At 40.4% G+C, this 20,486-nt stretch overlaps 2 protein-coding genes across 3 annotated transcripts in view; both read left to right on the top strand.

Annotated features, from left to right (window-relative positions):
* The window catches only part of LOC128317064 (uncharacterized), a 9,339-nt gene extending 4,964 nt beyond the window's left edge, over nt 1–4,375 (top strand). The window contains exons 4-5 of the mRNA XM_053233219.1: nt 1,720–1,835; nt 2,356–4,375. Of these exons, the coding sequence (XP_053089194.1) occupies nt 1,720–1,835; nt 2,356–2,496 (257 nt within the window). The 3' untranslated portion in view covers nt 2,497–4,375. The remainder of the gene's footprint in view (nt 1–1,719; nt 1,836–2,355) is intronic.
* An 8,244-nt stretch (nt 4,376–12,619) lies between these two features.
* LOC117597029 (uncharacterized) lies at nt 12,620–18,919 on the top strand. Of its 2 annotated transcripts, XM_053233585.1 has the most exons (9): nt 12,620–12,900; nt 14,651–14,766; nt 15,279–16,520; nt 16,679–16,909; nt 17,022–17,163; nt 17,278–17,396; nt 17,498–17,724; nt 17,897–18,024; nt 18,146–18,918. In XM_053233585.1, the coding sequence occupies exons 3-7, from the start codon at nt 16,288–16,290 to the stop codon at nt 17,544–17,546; spliced, it is 774 nt and encodes a 257-aa protein (XP_053089560.1). In that variant the 5' UTR covers nt 12,620–12,900; nt 14,651–14,766; nt 15,279–16,287; the 3' UTR covers nt 17,547–17,724; nt 17,897–18,024; nt 18,146–18,918. The 2 variants fall into 2 exon arrangements, with proteins under 2 accessions (XP_053089560.1, XP_053089559.1); XM_053233584.1 differs by having other exon boundaries at nt 17,897–18,919.
* Nucleotides 18,920–20,486: the final 1,567 nt, after the last annotated feature.

Here is a 20,486-nt window from a genome sequence, read left to right as displayed (position 1 = left end):
GTGTGTGTGTGTGTGTGTGTGTAGGATAAAGTCAGTAAAGCTAACAGTGTGTGTGTGTGTGTGTGTGTTTGTGTGTGTGTGTGTAGGATAAAGTCAGTAAAGCTAACAGTGTGTGTGTGTGTGTGTGTGTGTGTGTGTGTGTAGGTTAAAGTCAGTAAAGCTAACAGTGTGTGTGTGTGTGTGTGTGTGTTTGTGTGTGTGTGTGTGTAGGATAAAGTCAGTAAAGCTAACTGTGTGTGTGTGTGTGTGTGTGTGTGTGTGTGTAGGATAAAGTCAGTAAAGCTAACTGTGTGTGTGTGTGTGTGTGTGTGTGTGTGTAGGATAAAGTCAGTAAAGCTAACAGTGTGTGTGTGTGTGTGTGTGTGTGTGTGTAGGATAAAGTCAGTAAAGCTAACTGTGTGTGTGTGTGTGTGTGTAGGTTAAAGTCAGTAAAGCTAACAGTGTGTGTGTGTGTGTAGGATAAAGTCAGTAAAGCTAACAGTGTGTGTGTGTGTGTGTGTGTGTGTGTGTGTGTGTAGGATAAAGTCAGTAAAGCTAACAGTGTGTGTGTGTGTGTGTGTGTGTGTGTGTGTGTGTGTGTGTAGGATAAAGTCAGTAAAGCTAACTGTGTGTGTGTGTGTGTGTGTGTGTGTGTGTAGGATAAAGTCAGTAAAGCTAACAGTGTGTGTGTGTGTGTGTGTGTGTGTAGGATAAAGTCAGTAAAGCTAACAGTGTGTGTGTGTGTGTGTGTAGGATAAAGTCAGTAAAGCTAACAGTGTGTGTGTGTGTGTGTAGGATAAAGTCAGTAAAGCTAACAGTGTGTGTGTGTGTGTGTGTGTGTGTGTGTGTGTGTAGGATAAAGTCAGTAAAGCTAACAGTGTGTGTGTGTGTGAGTGTGTGTGTGTGTGTGTGTGTGTAGGATAAAGTCAGTAAAGCTAACAGTGTGTGTGTGTGTGTGTGTGTTTGTGTGTGTGTGTGTAGGTTAAAGTCAGTAAAGCTAACAGTGTGTGTGTGTGTGAGTGTGTGTGTGTGTGTGTGTGTGTAGGATAAAGTCAGTAAAGCTAACAGTGTGTGTGTGTGTGTGTGTGTTTGTGTGTGTGTGTGTAGGTTAAAGTCAGTAAAGCTAACAGTGTGTGTGTGTGTGTGTGTGTGTGTGTGTAGGTTAAAGTCAGTAAAGCTAACAGTGTGTGTGTGTGTGTGTGTGTGTTTGTGTGTGTGTGTGTAGGATAAAGTCAGTAAAGCTAACAGTGTGTGTGTGTGTGAGTGTGTGTGTGTGTGTGTGTGTGTAGGATAAAGTCAGTAAAGCAAACAGTGTGTGTGTGTGTGTGTGTGTTTGTGTGTGTGTGTGTAGGATAAAGTCAGTAAAGCTAACAGTGTGTGTGTGTGTGTGTGTGTGTGTGTGTGTGTAGGTTAAAGTCAGTAAAGCTAACAGTGTGTGTGTGTGTGTGTGTGTGTTTGTGTGTGTGTGTGTAGGATAAAGTCAGTAAAGCTAACAGTGTGTGTGTGTGTGTGTGTGTGTGTGTGTGTGTAGGTTAAAGTCAGTAAAGCTAACAGTGTGTGTGTGTGTGTGTGTGTGTAGGATAAAGTCAGTAAAGCTAACAGTGTGTGTGTGTGTGTGTAGGATAAAGTCAGTAAAGCTAACAGTGTGTGTGTGTGTGTGTGTGTGTGTGTGTGTGTGTAGGATAAAGTCAGTAAAGCTAACAGTGTGTGTGTGTGTGTGTGTGTGTGTGTTTGAGACAGAGAGAGCGCTACCAGTGTGGGCGATTATCCTGATAGTGCTGATGGTTCTTCTGCTTGTTGCGCTGCCTGTGATGATAATCTGCTACCTGAGGAATCGGCGCTGCCAAAGAGATGAAGTAAGTACCAGCGACGTGCAGCTCCGTGACATCAGAGATCACATGACTGTGTGCTGTAACCAGAATAAAATCCACAGCACATCACCCTGATTAGACGCCACTCAGTCACTGCATGCACACTTCCACAAAATAAATAGAATTATCACCTATAAATTACACTTTTACTGTCAGAATAGTTCCACGTTTAATTCAGTAATCTCACATGATCACTGAGAGAGAACAGTTAACTGTTTAAACATCAGATTATTAATAGTTTTAAATATTTATCTGAACACTCAGCATTACATACGATGCTCTGACTCTTTAAAACTGAATTCCTCCAGTCTCACTCTGAGAAGCAAATCCTCTACAGTCTCTTTATAAATAAAGACTTTCAACTGAATTCATCTTAATTTTATTCCTCAGCCTTTCAGGAGATGTGATGAATTTATTGAGTGTAGGTTTTGAAGTTGGTGATTAGTATTTAATAATGTGCACTTTAATGATATTTTATACGTTTCATCTCTATTAAGTCGTACAGAGGAGCAGCAGTGGAGCAGGAAGAGCTCAGAGCTGGAATGGCACCATACAAATGAGGGACCTGCCAGAGAACCGAATGATGTTGGAGGAGAACCTGAAGCTCAAACATAAGAATGGAGTAACAGAGGGAAGAGACTTATAACTTCATACAGCATGATTCTGGAGCAAGGAGAGAGCTGAACTCAGATAGGAAGACGGGAATAAATGATTTCTCCATCCCTTTGTTCTTCACAACACCAAAAGAATACGACCAGACTACAGAATCTGCTGGAATCCTCCCTCATACTGACTACTGCAAGTCTTTTTTTTAATCCCTTTATCTGTTACATATCCTCATCAGATCATTCTATAGGCTTCTCCTGTCATATATTACCTTTGGAGATGATTTCACTGAGCACCACATCATGTACGAAGCCTGGTTTAGATCTCCACACCTGCACTCCAACTCTGTTCAGCAAGTTCCAGTTTGCATTTATAGCAGAGTGCTGCAGGTTAAAGGCGTCTCCTGATTGGTTCCCTGGTTGCTAAGGGACACAGTTTCCCTAGTAATACAGAATGCTTTATTTTTAGTGTTGCACAGGAGGATCCACCCCTATTCCATTGGACTATTCCATTATCTCCCATTACTGTGCAGCTGCGGAAGTGACACACAGACAGTGTTCAAAGCAGATGGAGCGAAGTTCTGTGAAAATGAAGCGAAACTATCCAATCGGTGCTGAGAAAAGGAGGAAGTGGGAGGAAAGCAAAAGGATTATAGCAAAGTTAGTGTTACTCAAGGGCCCAACCCTCCAAGAAGAAACCCAAGAAGAAGCCGACATCCCCCGATTAAACTCTGACTCGAATCCCAAGTTGTGAAACTGGAGACTGACCTCCAAAAGATAGAAAGAGGGAGAAAATTGAGGCTAAAGGAAAAAAATAAGAGGAGCAGCAGGGCACCCGCAGAGCCATACTGCACGCACCCTTATAACAGTTAGCTACCACACACACTATATACACACATCGTGTGCTATACATTCACTCAAAAACACATTTATTGTTTTGATTGTCATAGATCAGACCACACTTGAGTTTTGGTTAATCAGATGGCTGGGACGCTATCCATTAAAGAAGAAGTGGATGTAGGGCAGTGTATTGTGTTGTCCACAAGACGTCGCTATGACACTGTTGTGTTCTGGCAGATTTAAGTATCTTTAGCGCTGTTTGAGCGTCTTGATGTACCGTAGTGGGGGCATTCGTGGCCTAATGGATAGAGAGTCGGACTTGCAACCCAAAGGTGAACCTGAAGGTTGTGGGTTCAAGTCTCAGGTCCGGCAGGGATTGTAGGTGGGGGAGTGAATGACCAGCGTCTCTCCCACCCTCAATACCACGACTGAGGTGAGACCCTTGAGCAAGGCACCGAACCCCCAACTGCTCCCCAGCACTGCCCACTGCTCCGGGTGTGTGTTCACACTGTGTGTGTGCGTGTGTGTGTGTGTGTGTGTGCGCGCACTTGGATGGGTTAAATGCAGAGCACAAATTCCGAGTATGGGTCACCACACTTGGCCACAAGTCACTTCACTAGTGTTGATACGCATGTAGTGCGCCATCTTTTCTTTAGTTCATGTTATCAACACTATAGGTAAGTCATGTTAACATTAGTGGAAAATTCAATTTAAAATATCTTTGTTGTTATCACTCTAATGTTCTGTCTATTGAGATATTTTGTGTTCTAAACTGCTAAAGGCCTAAATGCAGAGTAATATGGAGAGTTAAAATGTTTTTTGTTGTTCTTTCTTTTGAGTGTGAATAATACGGGGTGGCTGATGCAAAGTTATGTATGACAATATAAGCAGCGAGAGTTTGCTATTGAATTGAATGTGCATTTTACGTTTACGTTTAATTTATGTAATTTATGTAGTCCCCGTAGTTCTGTGTTGTTCTGTGTTGTCTTATGTGGCACCTTGGTCCTGGAGGAACGTTGTTTCGTTTCACTGTGTACTTGTATATGGCTGAAATGACAATAAACTCCACTTGACACTTGACACTTGACTTGACATTAAAATGTACTTTACTAGATTAAAACTTAGGTTCAGTTCATGTTATCAACACTATAGATGCCGTGCTGTGGAATAAACCGTCAAGCCACGATCGATTACAAAACATAGTAAGTTTGTAAACACTACTACAGCCACCTCAATGATAACAAATTTATCACAGGAGTATTAAGACTATTTTTATAACACATTATATTTATCAGATAATGTCAACAAAAACAGATTTTTTTATTTTTAATTTCTGACAGGGCTTTTAGATATTGTACCATATATTTCTTAAAAGCTGTGAAACGTTTTTTTTTTTATTTTTATTTTTATTATTAATAAAGAAGTGACATTACATGCAAAGCACCATTTGTAGACGTATGTAACAATAAGTAAATAATACAAAACGAAAGCTTTAACAAAAGAAGTTAAAAAGATGAAATAAATTAACTGTTTTAAGAGCGTTAAGATTCTTGGAAGATCAAATAGTTTGGATATACTGTTGAACCTCTTTTTTAAAAAACAAATAAAGGATTTTGATGAGTGAATTTACTGCGGTGAATATGAAATTTTGCAAGAAGTAATAATAGGTTAATAATAAAATATTCATTCATTTTATCTTTTTGTATATTAAAGAAGCCAAACAGTACATCCTTGAAAAGCAAAGAGAAACCCTGGAGCACACTGCGATTGATACCATTAGAGAATTCAGTCCAAAATAGCTGTGTGTGAGGACAATCCCAGAAGATATACATATCAGTTTCATTAGGGTCACCACAAAAACAACAACTTGTATCTCTGTCTGATTTAAACCTTTTCAAAAACACATTAGTTGGGTAAAATCTGTGGAACAATTTGAATGAGATTTCTCTAACCTTGTTAGTTATTATGTATTTTGAAGACAGAGTTCATACTTTTTTCCAATCAATATGATCAACAGCATTCTTCCAATAAGACACCACATATGGAGTCGTGACAGGTTCCTTTTGAAAAAGCGATCTAATCTTATAGTTACGTGATGAAGGATGTGAGAAAAAGCACAGTTTTCCTACTGGGATTTCAAATGGGTCTAAAGGAAGAGGTAAAGTGCTGGATGATCTAACAGAGTCCCTTAAAAGCATGACAGCTCCTTTAGGAATAGCGTCCATGACAATGGAGAGTTCTTTGGGAGTTACTGGAAAATCAAATTTACATAAGCATTCTTCATAACTTAAAATAACACCTTGATTATAGCAAAGTTGCCAAAGGTAACAAGCTTTTTTGTGGCGCGTACTGACGCCGCAGAAGCTGAAGAGCAGAAAGAAGCCGAAGTCAGTTCTCGCGAGACTACGTGTGCTAGCAATAGCAATAGCAATGCTAGCGAGGAAGAGCTCCCGGTTGCTGCCGACAGTGCCAGCCCAGGCTGCTCAAGTGATGCTGCTGCTGATGCTATATGCAAGAATCCTTCAGCAGCAGGTAACAAGACTTCCGTGTTCACTTTCAGTGATGATGATGCTGCTGTCTGTGCCGAAGACGGCGATACAGATGAACAACTAATGAGTACTACTAGCACTAGCAGTCATTCTGACCAGTGTGTTTGTGTTACACTTAAAGATGACCCAGCACTCTGGCCAAAACATCTTACAGACAGCGAGCGCTGCTTCATAGTGCAGAGAGGCCCAGTTCAAATTAGGGCTGAAACGATTCCTCGAGTAACTCCAATACAAAAAAAATCATCGAGGCAAATGATCGTTTAGTCCATTTACTGTAACTACACACACGGAACACTGTGTTTCCGCACGGACCATTATTACTGACGCACAACCCGATAAACGCTGGACATGTGATGTAAACACAGCAGACGCGGCAGAATGAAACACGGAGGAACGGCGAGAAAACAGCGAGGGGCGAGGAGAAGATTCAGGCCAAAGAAAACGGCAGAAAGTTTCCAAAGTTTGGGATCATTTCACACTAAAACCGAAAGAAAACTCCGTACAGTGTGTTTACTGTAAGACTGAACTGGTGTAACACAACAGTACAAGCTCGATGCTTCAACATCTCACCCGAAAACAGCCAACACCTGGAAAAAGCTTTCAGCCCACTTGAGACAGCATGAAACGTCTGCTGAACACATTACAAACATGGATAGTTGGCGCAGTCTTTCTGAGAAACTTAAAACAAACACAGCTGTAGATCAGGTAAACCAAGATCTAATTGCTGTTGAAGTAAACCGCTGGAGAGAGATTTTGAGAAGACTCATTGCTATTGTAAACCATCTGGCAGAGCACAATCTTGCGTTTCGTGGCCACTCAGACAGATTGTTTGCGTCTGGTAATGGAAATTTCCTTGGACAAGTACAATTAATGGCTCAGTTTGACCCAGTGATGCGAGAGCATTTGAGGAGAATTCAAGCAAAAGAATTAAGTGACACCTATTTAAGCAAGCACATTCAAAATGAACTAATTTCACTTGTGGCAAAATGTACAACTGATGCCATTGTAGAGAGAGTAAAAATAGCCAGACATTATGCAGTAGTCATGGACTGCACTCCAGACCTCAGTCACAAGGAGCAGCTCTCAGTAGTGCTACGAATAGTTAATTGTGAGTTATCAAAGGGGGTCTCCATTCATGAGCACTTTGTTGGATTTCTTCAGGCACTTGACACAACAGGAAAAGGCTTATGCGAGACATTTTTAAGCCACCTAGAAACACTAGGATTGGATCTGTGCAACTGTCGAGGTCAGTCTTATGATAACGGGAGCAACATGCAGGGGAAAAAGCATGGACTGCAAAAGAGATTGCTGGAACTGAACAAAAAAGCGTTGTGTGTTCCTTGAGGGAGTCGCACTCTGAATCTTCTTGTTGGTGATGCAGCCAAGTCCTCAGTCACATCCATCAGCTTCTTTGGGCCGTTACAGCGGCTTTACAATCTTTTCAGCTCCTCAGTTCACCGTTGGACCATTCTCAAAGAACATGTCAAGAATTTTACACTTAAGGCATTGTCCACAACCAGATGGGAGTGCAGAGTTGAAGCTGTTAAAGCTGTTAAAGCTATTTGCTACCAGCTGCCTGAAATTGTGAAGGCATTAGCTGCTCTAAAGGAGTTCGCTGCAGAGAAACGAGATGCCGATGTTGTCTCTACAGCTGAAAGCATATGCAAGGAGCTGCAAAGATGGCCTTTTATGGTAAGTACCATTGTGTGGTACAGTGTGTTGTTCCAGATAAATAGAGTAAGTAAGATCCTTCAGAGCCCCAAAGTTTCAGTCGAGACAGTGAGGAAAGAAATCAGGGCTGTGAAAGAATTCCTTCAGGAATTTCGCAATCATGGATTTAATTCTGCTAAAACTGAGGCCAGGGAGATTGCAGAGAAGCTTGAGGTGGAGATGAGCTGGCCTGAGGTGCGTCCGAGAAGGAAAGCTAAACAGTTTGACTATGAGGGAACAGAATACACTCAGTCAACTGCAGAAGAGCTCTTCGAAAGAGAGTTTTTTCTGCCTCTAATAGATACGGCTCTTGTCACAGTAGAGGACAGATTTTCCAAGATGGAAATGTTCTGCGAGCTTTACGGTTTTCTTTACTCAATCGACACAATGAGAAGCACTGAGAAGGAAGGGAAGCTGGATGAATGCTGCCACAGATTAGAGCAGAAAATGGATGACATGGATGCAGAAGACCTGAAGCTTGAGGTAATGGGTGCAGTTAGGTCTTTTCCCACCCATATCTCATCGCCATTTGAAATGCTTGACTATAAATATATATAAAGAGAATATACTTGACATATATCCAGATTTGAGTACAGCTTTCAGGCTACTACTCACTCTCCCTCTTCAGCACTGAAACTAGTTAAAACGTACCTCAGGTCAACTATGCCACAGGACAGGCTGTCTGCACTTGCTGTTATTTCCATCGAGCAGGAAGTCAGGAAGACCCTGGATATGGAATCAGTGATAGCAAGATTTGCTGAGGCTAAAGCTCGCAAGGTCAGATTTTAGTGTATACTAAACTATCTAAACTGTGCCCAGTCATTCACAATATAGTCTCATGGCATATGATGTACCATAAAATAATACAATTTCTGAAAGTCCTTGAAAATGTTCCTTAACCATTAAAGCTGAGTTTATTAGTAAGAGAAAGCAAGAGAAACTCACTGTACATAAAAATGCATCGAAAGGAGAGAAAGAGAAGACAAAGACATAGAGAAGAGTCTGGTGAAAAGGAAGACAGACAAAAATGATAGAAGAGGGTGAAGATGAGAAAGACAGACAAAGACAAATAGAAAAGGGAGAAGAGAAAAAGACAGAAGGGAGAAGAAAAAGGACAGATGCAAAGACGAGGGAGATGAAGAGAAGGTCAGAAAGGGAGAGCAAGAGAAAGGCAGAGAAAAAGTAAACATTTTAAACTGTATTATTTTACTTTTGTGTGTTCATAATTGATCACTTATTGTCCTCTTTGTTTCGTCTCACTTTTGTGACACAGGATAGAAGACATGTGACCCTAAACAACTTGTCCAGTTTAGGCCCCAGCAAGCAGATCTACTCAGGAGATTCTGTCAGAGAACCTGCTGGAAAACCAAGGTAAATGACCACCAATGACTGCTCTTCCTTGTAAACAGACAATACGTTTTATTGTACACAGAATATATTATGAAAATAAGATTTTACAATGGATGTATTTGTTAAACAGAATGTTGTGCTCTGTTTTTATGCAGATTAAACAGTTGAAACATGTCTAGACATCATCACTGTGTGAGGAGTGCTGAGAAGAAAGTACAAGTAGATCTTAGATAAAGGAGTGGCAAAAGGGTGGAACAAGAGATGTGGAGGTCCCCATGTCTGTGTTTGCCTTGGGCCCCAAAATGATTAAATCCGCCCCTGATGGTAGCTTCCAAAAGTGGGCGGAGCCAAGCCTATAAAAGAGCCCCAGGCAGCTATTTTAGGGAGAGTCAAGTGAGAAGTGTGGAAGTGAGATTGTGCTGAAGTAACTGGGCCTGTACTCTGGCATAGCCAAGTTACATAGTGGACCTATTGTAAGACATTGGCGTTACCTCCTTTTTATTATTTTTTGAATGATCTTTGGACTGTGACCTCTGTATGTACACATTTTTGCCCCTTGGGGAATAAAGCACTCTGAACTGTGCATTTTCGTTCCCTGTCGTCTCATTAACCCCAATGGCCGCAGCTTCACCCTAACACTCAGGTTATCGTTAACACTGTGATTAAAGATTCACACAAAGCATGTGTTCGTTATAAACTGTGTAACTGAGGGATACAGTGTGGAAGTAACGGTACCGACACGCAGGAGGAGCTTCAGCAGCACGGAGCGGAGTGGATCAGACCGAGTGTTTAACCTTCACACGGTGAGTTAATTACAGATATTATAACACACAAATGTTATATAAATATTACAGTTTAAGCGACTGAGATGAGTTTATGTGTTAATACAGAGCTGCACTTTTAATAAACTCGTCATGAAGAGTTTCTGTAAAATAGCCGCTGTGGAAAATAAATAAATAAATAAATAAATAAATAAAACACCCGACAGTAAATAGTTCTGTAAATAGTTGTGTAGAAATACCGGATTGTTATTTAGAGTAGTGTTTAGTGTTTTTATTGTTTTTGCTAATAAACGCCAAACGGTGGTGTATTTACTAGAGAAAATAGCGTTAATGTAGTGAGCTTGCTGTCTCAGGCTAAACAACAACAACAACAACAACAACAGAATGGCTCCTGCCGGTCTTCAATTCTTTAATTTTTGTAAATTCAGGCAAAGACCTGAAGCTCTAGAAAAAATTTCAGTAATTTTGATAGCCGAGTGAATTTGACAAGCATTTTTTTTTAAAAAAGATCCCCTGCTACACTTGCCCATATGCTTTGGTTTTGTCCCAGACTGTTTGCTTTCTGGTCACTGATTTTTGAGTCTTATTCTAAGGTTTATGAAATAAAATAAATATTAATCAATATTAGTAATTACTAGCCCCTCACTTAGCTGTCACATCTCCAGTGTTATATGTGTGTCTGTGTGTGTGTCAGGTTCCTGTCTCTACTCTCCATGTCGTTCTTTGTTCTTAAGCTTTCCCACTGCACTTATTGTGTTTAGGTACCTGGTTAATTCCTCACCTGTTCTCACCTGTGCAGTGCTGCTGGTGGTGTTGTGTCTCAGACATGGAGTCCTGCAGGGTTCCTCACCAGGTCCTGCTTTTATTCATCCTCACGTTCATCACAGGTGAGTGTGATTTCAGTCTCACTGCTCACACTGGGCTCAGCGAGTTCCTCTTACAGTCTTACAAACCTCTATTAAACATGTTTTAGGATTAATTACATTTACTTTCTCAGGATTTAATTTCAGAGTTCAGAGGATCAAAGTGTGAAAATCCTTCTATTAAGAAACAAACCTGAGTTACAGGAGAGTGTTACTGCGTCATCAAATATAAGAGCCAATCAGGTTCCATATGCAAATACAGGCCAAACAGCAGCAGTGTACCAGTCACCAGGGGAAAGGGGGTGGAGCCTGTCGGGATGGAGGCTTTTAGATTTATTCTGTTTATTTACTCTGGATTTAGTGATGAGGCTGAAAGTGTCAGTACCTTTAGGTTTTTTTCTGATTCGTTAGCATATATGTTTAGAAATCATTTCAGTAAATAAAAAATAAAAACACTTCAGAATGTATTCATGTAAAATATCTTGATCTTGATCTTTACTGATATTTTTTTCTTTTTATTTTATGCTGCTATTTAATCAGTTGTGATTATAATGGAAAGAGAAAAGCGTATAATAACATTTAGTGAAATGTAAAACAGCAATATTGTTTAAAATGTACGTATACAGATCATATATGATATAAAACATGAATTATAGACTCCTGAGTGAGAGACGTTAGTGTGACATCAGCTGCACCTCCTGGTTGCAGAAACAATGCAGGAGACTATAATGATTTAAGAGCTGAGACAGAATTTGTTTTCTAAAACGTTGAGTTGTGCTTTTGAGCGTCAGAATCAGAAATGTGATTATAAACACATTTGTTTTCACTGTGTTACTATCAAATAATCAACAATTTAACAGGCTTAGCTTGCTAGTTAGCTAAAATAACTCATTTAAATTGCTTTAATAAACCTACATAACTTGCTTAAAATCTACGTGAAGAAACTAGTTAGCTGAGGCCAGATACCTGGATCACGTTCCTCCTGAGGCGTTAATTATAAAGAACAAATTTAACCAGCTTAAAGTGAACTCACTAACTTTGTTCAGCTACCAGATGAGTTCATGGAGCTTTCCGTGCCATGACGACATCCTGGATGTTGTAATCATCAGGAGACCTGTAAGCCTTTGTGTTCTCTCTAGTATAAACGCTGGGAGTTTCTATGAGGTGTGTGTGTGTGTGTGTGTATGTGTGTGTGTGTATGTGTGTGTGTGTATGTGTGTGTGTGTGTGTGTGTGTGTGTGTGTGTCTGGTCGCTGCAGGCTAGAGCACCACTTAGCATCATTTAGCCCCTGACAGGACGCCGAGCCGTAAGGATCTTCTAGAGTTCCACTGTTAGTTTAGCTGAACTGCACTCGCTGTCCTTTAGTGCTAATCCATAATAACAACTGAAGAACATTTTAGCTAACATCAGTCTGATCCTTGAAAGAATCTGTAGTTCTCTTATGACAGGTTCTGGTCTCTTATGGTTTTCTTGCAACCAGGTCACATGTGCATATTGTTTTATTTATAAACACAGAGTGTTTTATAGGAAGGCTTTATACTGAAATGTGTGAAATATACACATTTTAATTTTAATTTAATCATATGTGCGTGTATAGGTGTATATTTTATTCTGTTTACCTGCTTCTCTCTTTCAGTACCTGTATCAGCTGTCACTCCTGTACAGGTGAAGTTTAATCAGGCTGCTGCTCTGCCCTGTGAACGGAAATGTTCTCGTGAGGCCAAATGGACTCTGTTCAGTAACCAAAGTGTTGTATTGGCTCGGTGTGATCAGACATCCTGCTGGTCACTAAAGGAGGGATTTAAAATGTCCCATGATCAGTACCTGAAGGGAAATCTCACCCTCACCATCACTGCAGCTGATTACAGTATGAGGGGTTTATACACGTGTCAGTGTGGTAACAGAGACATTAATGATGTGCGTCTCAGCATCGAGAGTAAGTGTCTTTACCTGCTCTATAGCTTATACACTCTTACTGATTTAGGTTTAATGTGTTATATCACATTTACACCCAGTTAAGATGTGGAGTGTTTTTTCTCCTCAGCCATGATATCATCAGTTCAGATAAACCCTGGTGAAGATCTGCAGCTGGATTTGCACGTATCAGAGCGAGTGGAGGTGATCTATAAGGGTGGAGATTCAGCAGATCCACATGATGAACAGATCTGCACTGTGGATAGAAGCTCACTACGCTGTACAGCTGAATACACACCGAGAACATCACTCACTAACACAGTTCTTACACTGAGAGGAGTAAAGCTGACTGATGGGGGAGTTTACATCGTCCGGGACACGGAGAATAATGAAGATCTTCATATTTACTCAGTATCACTGACAGCATCAGTGAGAGGTACGTATTCAGTGTGATTGGTGTCCGTGTGGAAACTTCAACATTTAGCAGAATAAACTGAATTTTGGGAAACACTGAGTACAGTTTTATGTTTGCGACAGTGTGATAACGGCAAACAGTCTGATTTTGGCATCTGATGATGGCTTTAATTTAAAATAAGATCACATGACCATTTAGCTACTAGTTAAACTAGTTAAAAGGGAAGTGGTAGCTCAGTGGTTAAGACGTTATTCTCCTGGGCCCGTATTCACAAAGCTTCCTAAGCCTAAAAGTTGCTCCTAGTGACGAAATTCAAAAAAAATTCTTAGAATTATGACGTTTTCTTAGAATTTCCCCTTAAATTTAGGACTAAATCTTAGTAAAGATAAAAATGATTCACGAAACATCTAGCCCTAAAAACAGCTCCTAAGGTAAAAATTGTTAAGAATAGAGAGGAGGACTTTTAAGAGTTTCTATAGCAGAGGACAGAATGGCAGAAAGAAGAAATATTCTCCAAACACTGAACGATCGTGAGTTAATTAAACGCTACAGATTGGACCGTGATGGGATAATGTTTGTGGTTGAACTTATTAGAGATGCGCTCACATCTCCCACCCAACGTAGTAACGCAATAACGCCAGAAATGAAAGTGATTACAACACTGAGGTATTTGGCAACTGGAAAAATGCAACAGTGCAGTAGTGATGACTTGTGTCTGTCACAACCTTCCATCAGCAGAGTGATCGCACAAGCTATTGAAGTGCTTTCACAGTCTCATATAGTGATATATAGAGACTCATATCGTCATATAGAGACTGTCCTGCAATCATGTAAATTGGTAAAAGGTGAGCCATTTTGCTCCCATCAATCTGAAATGGATTACAAGTAATAAAATCAGTATGGTAAATAAATGGAAGAACTTAAATATAGTAACTGTTGCTTCAAAAGTAGACACATTTCCAACATTTGGCTGTTTTAAATAACTTTAAGATATTTAGCCTATAACAGAAACTTTGCATAAAGTAGCCTGTATTCATGATTATACAATTTTTTAATACAAACATTTTATGATTTCACTGTCCATTCTATTATCATATATTCTATTTTCACAAAGAGCGCATTTTAAGACCTTTACAGATAGATTTTTTTCAACCAATCACAGTCCTTGAATTGCTGCGTCATCCCTAGCAACGGGGTCAACCACACCTCCTCACTAAGATAAAGGTTTTTGTACTTTCCTTACTCAGAGTTGCTCTGAGAAGTTTCCTAAATCACTTTTAGTCTAGGACTCCCAGCTAGGACTTTTTAGGCTAAGATAGGAGCTCTCTGAGAGAATTCTAAGAGGCTTTGTGAATACGGGCCCTGATCAGAAGGTTGAGAGTTCAATCCCCAGCACCGCCAAGCTGCTACTGCTGGGCCCTTGAGCAAGGCCCTTAACCCTCAACTGCTCCGTGAGATAATTGTAAGTCGCTCTGGATGCCAAATGTCATAAATGTAAACTCAGAAAATGTTTTAAATACCAAACAATAACTTATAAATATAAATCCATATAAATGTCACTGATTATAGAAACATATAAATATAAATGATGAACAATATAATTAGCCTTCTGCACTTCTCTCATTGTCTGGTGTTTGACTTCATCTGCAGTGTAAAATATAAATATAATTCAGAAACAAAAATTTAAATATAAAATGTTAAATAGTGTTTAGGATAAAGTCAGTAAAGCTAACAGTGTGTGTGTGTGTGTGTGTGTGTGTGTTTGAGACAGAGAGAGCGCTACCAGTGTGGGCGATTATCCTGATAGTGCTGATGGTTCTTCTGCTTGTTGCGCTGCCTGTGATGATAATCTGCTACCTGAGGAATCGGCGCTGCCAAAGAGATGAAGTAAGTACCAGCGACGTGCAGCTCCGTGACATCAGAGATCACATGACTGTGTGCTGTAACCAGAATAAAATCCACAGCACATCACCCTGATTAGACGCCACTCAGTCACTGCATGCACACTTCCACAAAATAAATAGAATTATCACCTATAAATTACACTTTTACTGTCAGAATAGTTCCACGTTTAATTCAGTAATCTCACATGATCACTGAGAGAGAACAGTTAACTGTTTAAACATCAGATTATTAATAGTTTTAAATATTTATCTGAACACTCAGCATTACATACGATGCTCTGACTCTTTAAAACTGAATTCCTCCAGTCTCACTCTGAGAAGCAAATCCTCTACAGTCTCTTTATAAATAAAGACTTTCAACTGAATTCATCTTAATTTTATTCCTCAGCCTTTCAGGAGATGTGATGAATTTATTGAGTGTAGGTTTTGAAGTTGGTGATTAGTATTTAATAATGTGCACTTTAATGATATTTTATACGTTTCATCTCTATTAAGTTGTACAGAGGAGCTGCAGTGGAGCAGGAAGAGATCAGAGCTGGAATGGCACCATACAAATGAGGGACCAGGCAGAGAACGAAAGCATGTTGGAGCAGGAAGAGAACCTGAAGCTCAAACATAAGAATGGAATAACAGAGGGAAGAGACTTATAACTTCATACAGCATGATTCTGGAGCAAGGAGAGAGCTGAACTCAGATAGGAAGACGGGAATAAATGATTTCTCCATCCCTTTGTTCTTCACAACACCAAAAGAATACGACCTGACTACAGAATCTGCTGGAATCCTATTACAAGTTATCTGTTCTAGACCTGACTACTGCAAGTCTTTTTTTTAAAATGTTCTTTTTTTTTTATCTGTTACATATCCTCATCAGATCTTTTTATAGGCTTCTCCTGTCATATATTACCTTTGGAGATGATTTCACTGAGCACCACATCATGTACGAAGTCTGATTTAGATCTCCACACCTGCACTCCAACTCTGGAATATCATCTGTCCTTCTCTGGGATCTGCTTCAGTCCTGGTTCCTCAGCAATGTGATGAGCTTCCAGCTCCTTTAAGAACAGAACCTTGTGTTTTGGTCTCAGAAGAACCTCCTCTAAGAACAGAACCTGTTCAGAAGGCATTGAGGTCACTGACAGTTATTATTTTCGGGTGCTATGTTCGAGTGGAGCCAAACCATGCCAGCAACGTAAATAAATGCCCCCAGAGCACATAACTGTCAACCCTCCCGTTTTTCTTGGGATTCTCCCGTATTTTACCATTCTATCCCGCTATCATCCCGTTTAAATATTTTCCCGTATTTCTCCCGTATTTTTAATCTTTCTATGAAAAAAAATCCCACTGGGTGTAATTGATATGTTTGCTACATTCGCCTCCGGTAAAGCAGGTGGCAGTATACAGAACATTAGCTGTAACATCTACAGAACGCACTCAAACGGCACCCGCCAATAAAACAAGTAGAAGAAGAATAGCGGTCGAAGAAGAGGAACAGCATCCTGAGGATGGAGGAACATGAGAGAGATGGCGTTGGAGTACCTGCAAAAAAGGAGAAAACTTTGTGCATGTATTTTAACAAATGGGAGGAGGCTTACCTGTACTTAACCAAAGAATTTGCCGTCCTTACAAGAATTTATGATGAGTCCAATCTGGAGGTGACAACGAAGTTCCTTGAAATGCCCATATGCAATGTGGGTAATGCAGAAAACCTATATGAAAAGCTGTCCGAAGCATTGAGGTGAGGGAAATGCACTGTGTTTACCTAAGTTTGCATTTAATTATAACAGCTAGAACATTTTTATTTCAGTTTCACGTGATCAGTTTACATAAAAGCTTTTGTCAAATAGGTTATTTTGTAATTTTGCACATATTGTTTTGATTTCCTGTTTTCAATAGCAAAAGAGGCATTCCATGGGAGAATGTCATTGCCTTCAACTCCGACAATGCACGTGTAATGAAAGGCAGACACAATTCAGTGATTAGCAGACTAAGAGGAAGCCAGCCTAATGTCCAGGACCTTGGCTGCATTTGCCACCTTGTCCAGCTTGCCACTGGTTGTGGCATCAAGGCAACCAAACCTCCAGTAGAAAACATATTGGTTGGGATGTACACCCACTTTGACAAAAGGTAACTGTAAAATAAAAGTACTCACTCACACACACATAGCTCTATATCTAGTAATTACACCATGAGCAAACTGAGACCACTTACTAAACTCAAAATTATTCTCTCATTTCAGTGCAAAGAGATGTGAGTTCTACAAGGAGTTTGTAGAGTTCACAGACTCTGACAACCTTAAGCTCCTGAGGTACTGCAGTACCAGATGGCTCAGTCTGCTTACATGCATACAGAGAGTACTGAACCAGTGGGCTGCTCTACAGGTAGGATTGTAATGGTAAACTGCACTTAACAGATATCTTGAAAATGTATTATGGTATGTTTCCACTGCATTTTTTTTTACCATATATTCCCACCCTATATCCCTAAATCTATAGGCATACTTTGACAGTCATGAGGAGGTGGAGAGGAATGCCAAAGTTCGTGATCTGGCAAGCCATCTCCGTGATCCAGTTATGAAGACATACTTTATGTTAAATTTAATATTGCCTTTCAGGTGGGTGTCATGACCCCTTGGGATAATAATAGATTAATAATAACATATGATAATATGTATTATTTCAGTTATTTTATTGTGGCTACATGTACTGTCTACAGTCAGAGGGAGTACAGATTCACAGGCTTGAAGAGGAAATGTGCAGGCTGATCAGGCGGTTTTTGGGCTACCTCATACCAGCCAGGGCCATCTTGGATGTGCCTCTCAGGGAGGTGAACTCTGGAGAGGGACATCAGTTGGAAGATGAAGACCTCTTCATTGGAGAAGAGACAAAGGAATTCATCAGAAATGCAAAGCTCCCTGTTTCATCCAAGAAACAAATCTTTCAGTGAGTATATTACTCTGTAGTTTAATATAATTATGATCTCATCTTTTGACAGCCTGGGATAACTCTTATAGTGTGCCTGAAATGTTTGCTACTGTCTAATGCATATTGTTGTTGTTTTTATTTGTATTTTTTTTTGTGTTGTTTAATTGTTTTTACTCTTACCCTGTTGTAGAACTGTGAGAACCTTCTATGAAGCAGTGCTGAGAAAGATGTTCAACTGCTTTCCACTTGACTCCCAACTCCTGAAGGACTTGAGAGCGCTGGACCCTGCATCTCGGCTTGATATCACTCCAGGGACAGGTAGAGATTAGGGACAGTTAGAGATTAGGGACAGTTTACAATTAACATGTTATATGAAGTATTGCATGGTTTACATAAATCAGCAGTGTTCAGTTAGCAGCACTATTGTTTTATTTTACAGTGACAAGGCTAGTAGCCCTGTTCCCTCACTTGAGCTTGAATGAGGATAGGCTGAGGGAGGAATTCATTGACTACCAGGTGACAGATAGCAAGCATCTCCCCCAAGAAGACAGAATTGACAGATTCTGGGGCCTTCTAGGCAAAGCACGTGAGTTTCAGTGAGCTGACAAGACTTATGAAGGCTTTATTATGCATTCCACACAGCAATGCCAGTTCTGAAAGGGTATTTAGTATGGCGCGAAAAATTGTTACAGAAATTAGAATGGCATTGGACAACAGTACTGGTTGTGCTTTACTGTCATGTAAAAGCAGTTGGATTTCCCTTATTTTCAAATCCCAATGTTGACAGGGCTACAGTCTGCTCATGATTCAACTAGATATTTGAGATTTTGGGGCCAGAATTCAGACACACACATGTTCCCACTGCTATGATTAGCTAGATATAAAATACCAAAGTGCTAATTTAGGTACTTCCTGAAGAAGAAGGTCTTTATGGAGGTGCCAGGACAGAGGAAAGTCCTGATGCAGGTCTTCCTTGTACTCCTGTACAGTCCCGCATGGTGCGCATCGGTGCCGTTACTCCTGTATAGTCCCGCGTGGTGCGTGTCGGTACCGTTATTCCCGTATAGTCCCGCGTGGTGCATGACGGTACCGTTACTCCTGTATAGTCCTGCGTGGTGCGTCGTCGTGTATCGCTGTAGTTTAGGACTGTGGGGGTTTGTTGCTGAATTATTTTCTATTTTGCGTCGTCGTGTATCGCTGTAGTTTAGGATTGTGGGGGTTTGTTGCTGAGTTATTTTCTATTTTGCGTCGTCGTGTATCGCTGTAGTTTAGGACTGTGGGGGTTTGTTGCCAAATTATTTTCTATTTTGCGTCGTCGCGTATCGCTGTAGTTTAGGATTGTGGGGGTTTGTTGCTGAATTATTTTCTATTTTGCGTCGTCGTGTATCGCTGTAGTTTAGGACTGTGGGGGTTTGTTGCTGAATTATTTTCTATTTTGCGTCGTCGCGTATCGCTGTAGTTTAGGACTGTGGGGGTTTGTTGCTGAATTATTTTCTATTTTGCGTCGTCGTGTATCGCTGTAGTTTAGGATTGTGGGGGTTTGTTGCTGAGTTATTTTCTATTTTGCGTCGTCGTGTATCGCTGTAGTTTAGGACTGTGGGGGTTTGTTGCCAAATTATTTTCTATTTTGCGTCGTCGCGTATCGCTGTAGTTTAGGATTGTGGGGGTTTGTTGCTGAATTATTTTCTATTTTGCGTCGTCGCGTATCGCTGTAGTTTAGGACTGTGGGGGTTTGTTGCTGAATTATTTTCTATTTTGTGTCATTGTGTATCACTGTAGTTTAGGATTGAGGGGGTTTGTTGCTGAATTAATTTCTATTTTGCGTCGTCGTGTATCGCTGTAGTTTAGGATTGTGGGGGTTTTGTTGCTGGTTGAAGTTCTGGTTGCTTTTGACTGCAGGTTCAGCAGCAGGTTCGTGTTCAGCAGATGCTTGTTTTGTCTCCTTTGCTCTGAAGTTTGAAGAAAACACAAAGAGAAGGGAAATAGGACATTACTCCATCGTTACCTGAAAAACAGGTAAGCAGTTGTGATTTTAGTAGCACCTCTGTGTGTTGCTGGTTTTAAACTAGATTTTTAAATGAACGATGATCTGTCTTCATGTAAATTAGGTTTAATGTCATGTTAACTAATATTAACTAACCTGTTCACTAACGTACAGTATTGATCCACAGGAGCAAGAGACACAGTACAGCACTGATACTTTCCAAGCAGCGCCGCCGGTGTCCTGCGCATCATTCCAGGTAACATCTATTGCATTTCAGCCCACATTAAGAACTGCTAACTCTACTCAAAACATGCTAACCCTAGCTAACTAGCACCAGTAATTCATCTTGCAAATAATAAGGTGAACTAAAACTGAAATTGGACAAGATGTGGGTTTGTTTGTCTTTAATTATCCTTAATTCATTCCTCATTATCTCCATCACTTACCGCTGTCCTGTTTCCTCTTTTCCTCCTCTTCTTGTTTTCTCTTGTGCTTCTGGCTGCCAGATAGATACAGTATGTCCTCTTCATCTTCAGGAGTTAAAGCTCGTGCGACTCGAGTGTGAAGGGGTGGCACAGAAGCATAAACAAGTCACAAACGAGACAGCGCCCCTAAAGGGGGTTGCTGAGATGTTGCTGCGCATTATTTTAAGATGAAAATTTCTGATGATTTAAAAGATCAGCCCTCAGGGGCCTCTCAGAATGCGGGGCAGCAGGTAATTGCTGGCCTTGCCTGCTCTGTAGATACGCCTCTGCGTGCATGGATATTGCTACATAACAACACTGCAACTATTTTG

Source organism: Pangasianodon hypophthalmus, chromosome 4 (genome assembly GCF_027358585.1).
Source record: "Pangasianodon hypophthalmus isolate fPanHyp1 chromosome 4, fPanHyp1.pri, whole genome shotgun sequence".
In the NCBI taxonomy this organism is placed as follows: domain Eukaryota; kingdom Metazoa; phylum Chordata; class Actinopteri; order Siluriformes; family Pangasiidae; genus Pangasianodon; species Pangasianodon hypophthalmus.
Note: the sequence above shows the minus strand (reverse complement) of the source record. Positions and strands in the feature narration are given on the sequence as shown.

Excerpts from the sequence above, each read along its gene's own strand:
- LOC117597029 (XM_053233584.1), top strand. The coding sequence starts at position 16,288 with ATGGAGGAACATGAGAGAGATGGCGTTGGAGTACCTGCAAAAAAGGAG. Across the intron at positions 16,910-17,021 it reads TACACCCACTTTGACAAAAG|TGCAAAGAGATGTGAGTTCT; the intron begins GTAACTGTAAAA and ends CTCTCATTTCAG. Across the intron at positions 17,164-17,277 it reads ACCAGTGGGCTGCTCTACAG|GCATACTTTGACAGTCATGA; the intron begins GTAGGATTGTAA and ends CTAAATCTATAG.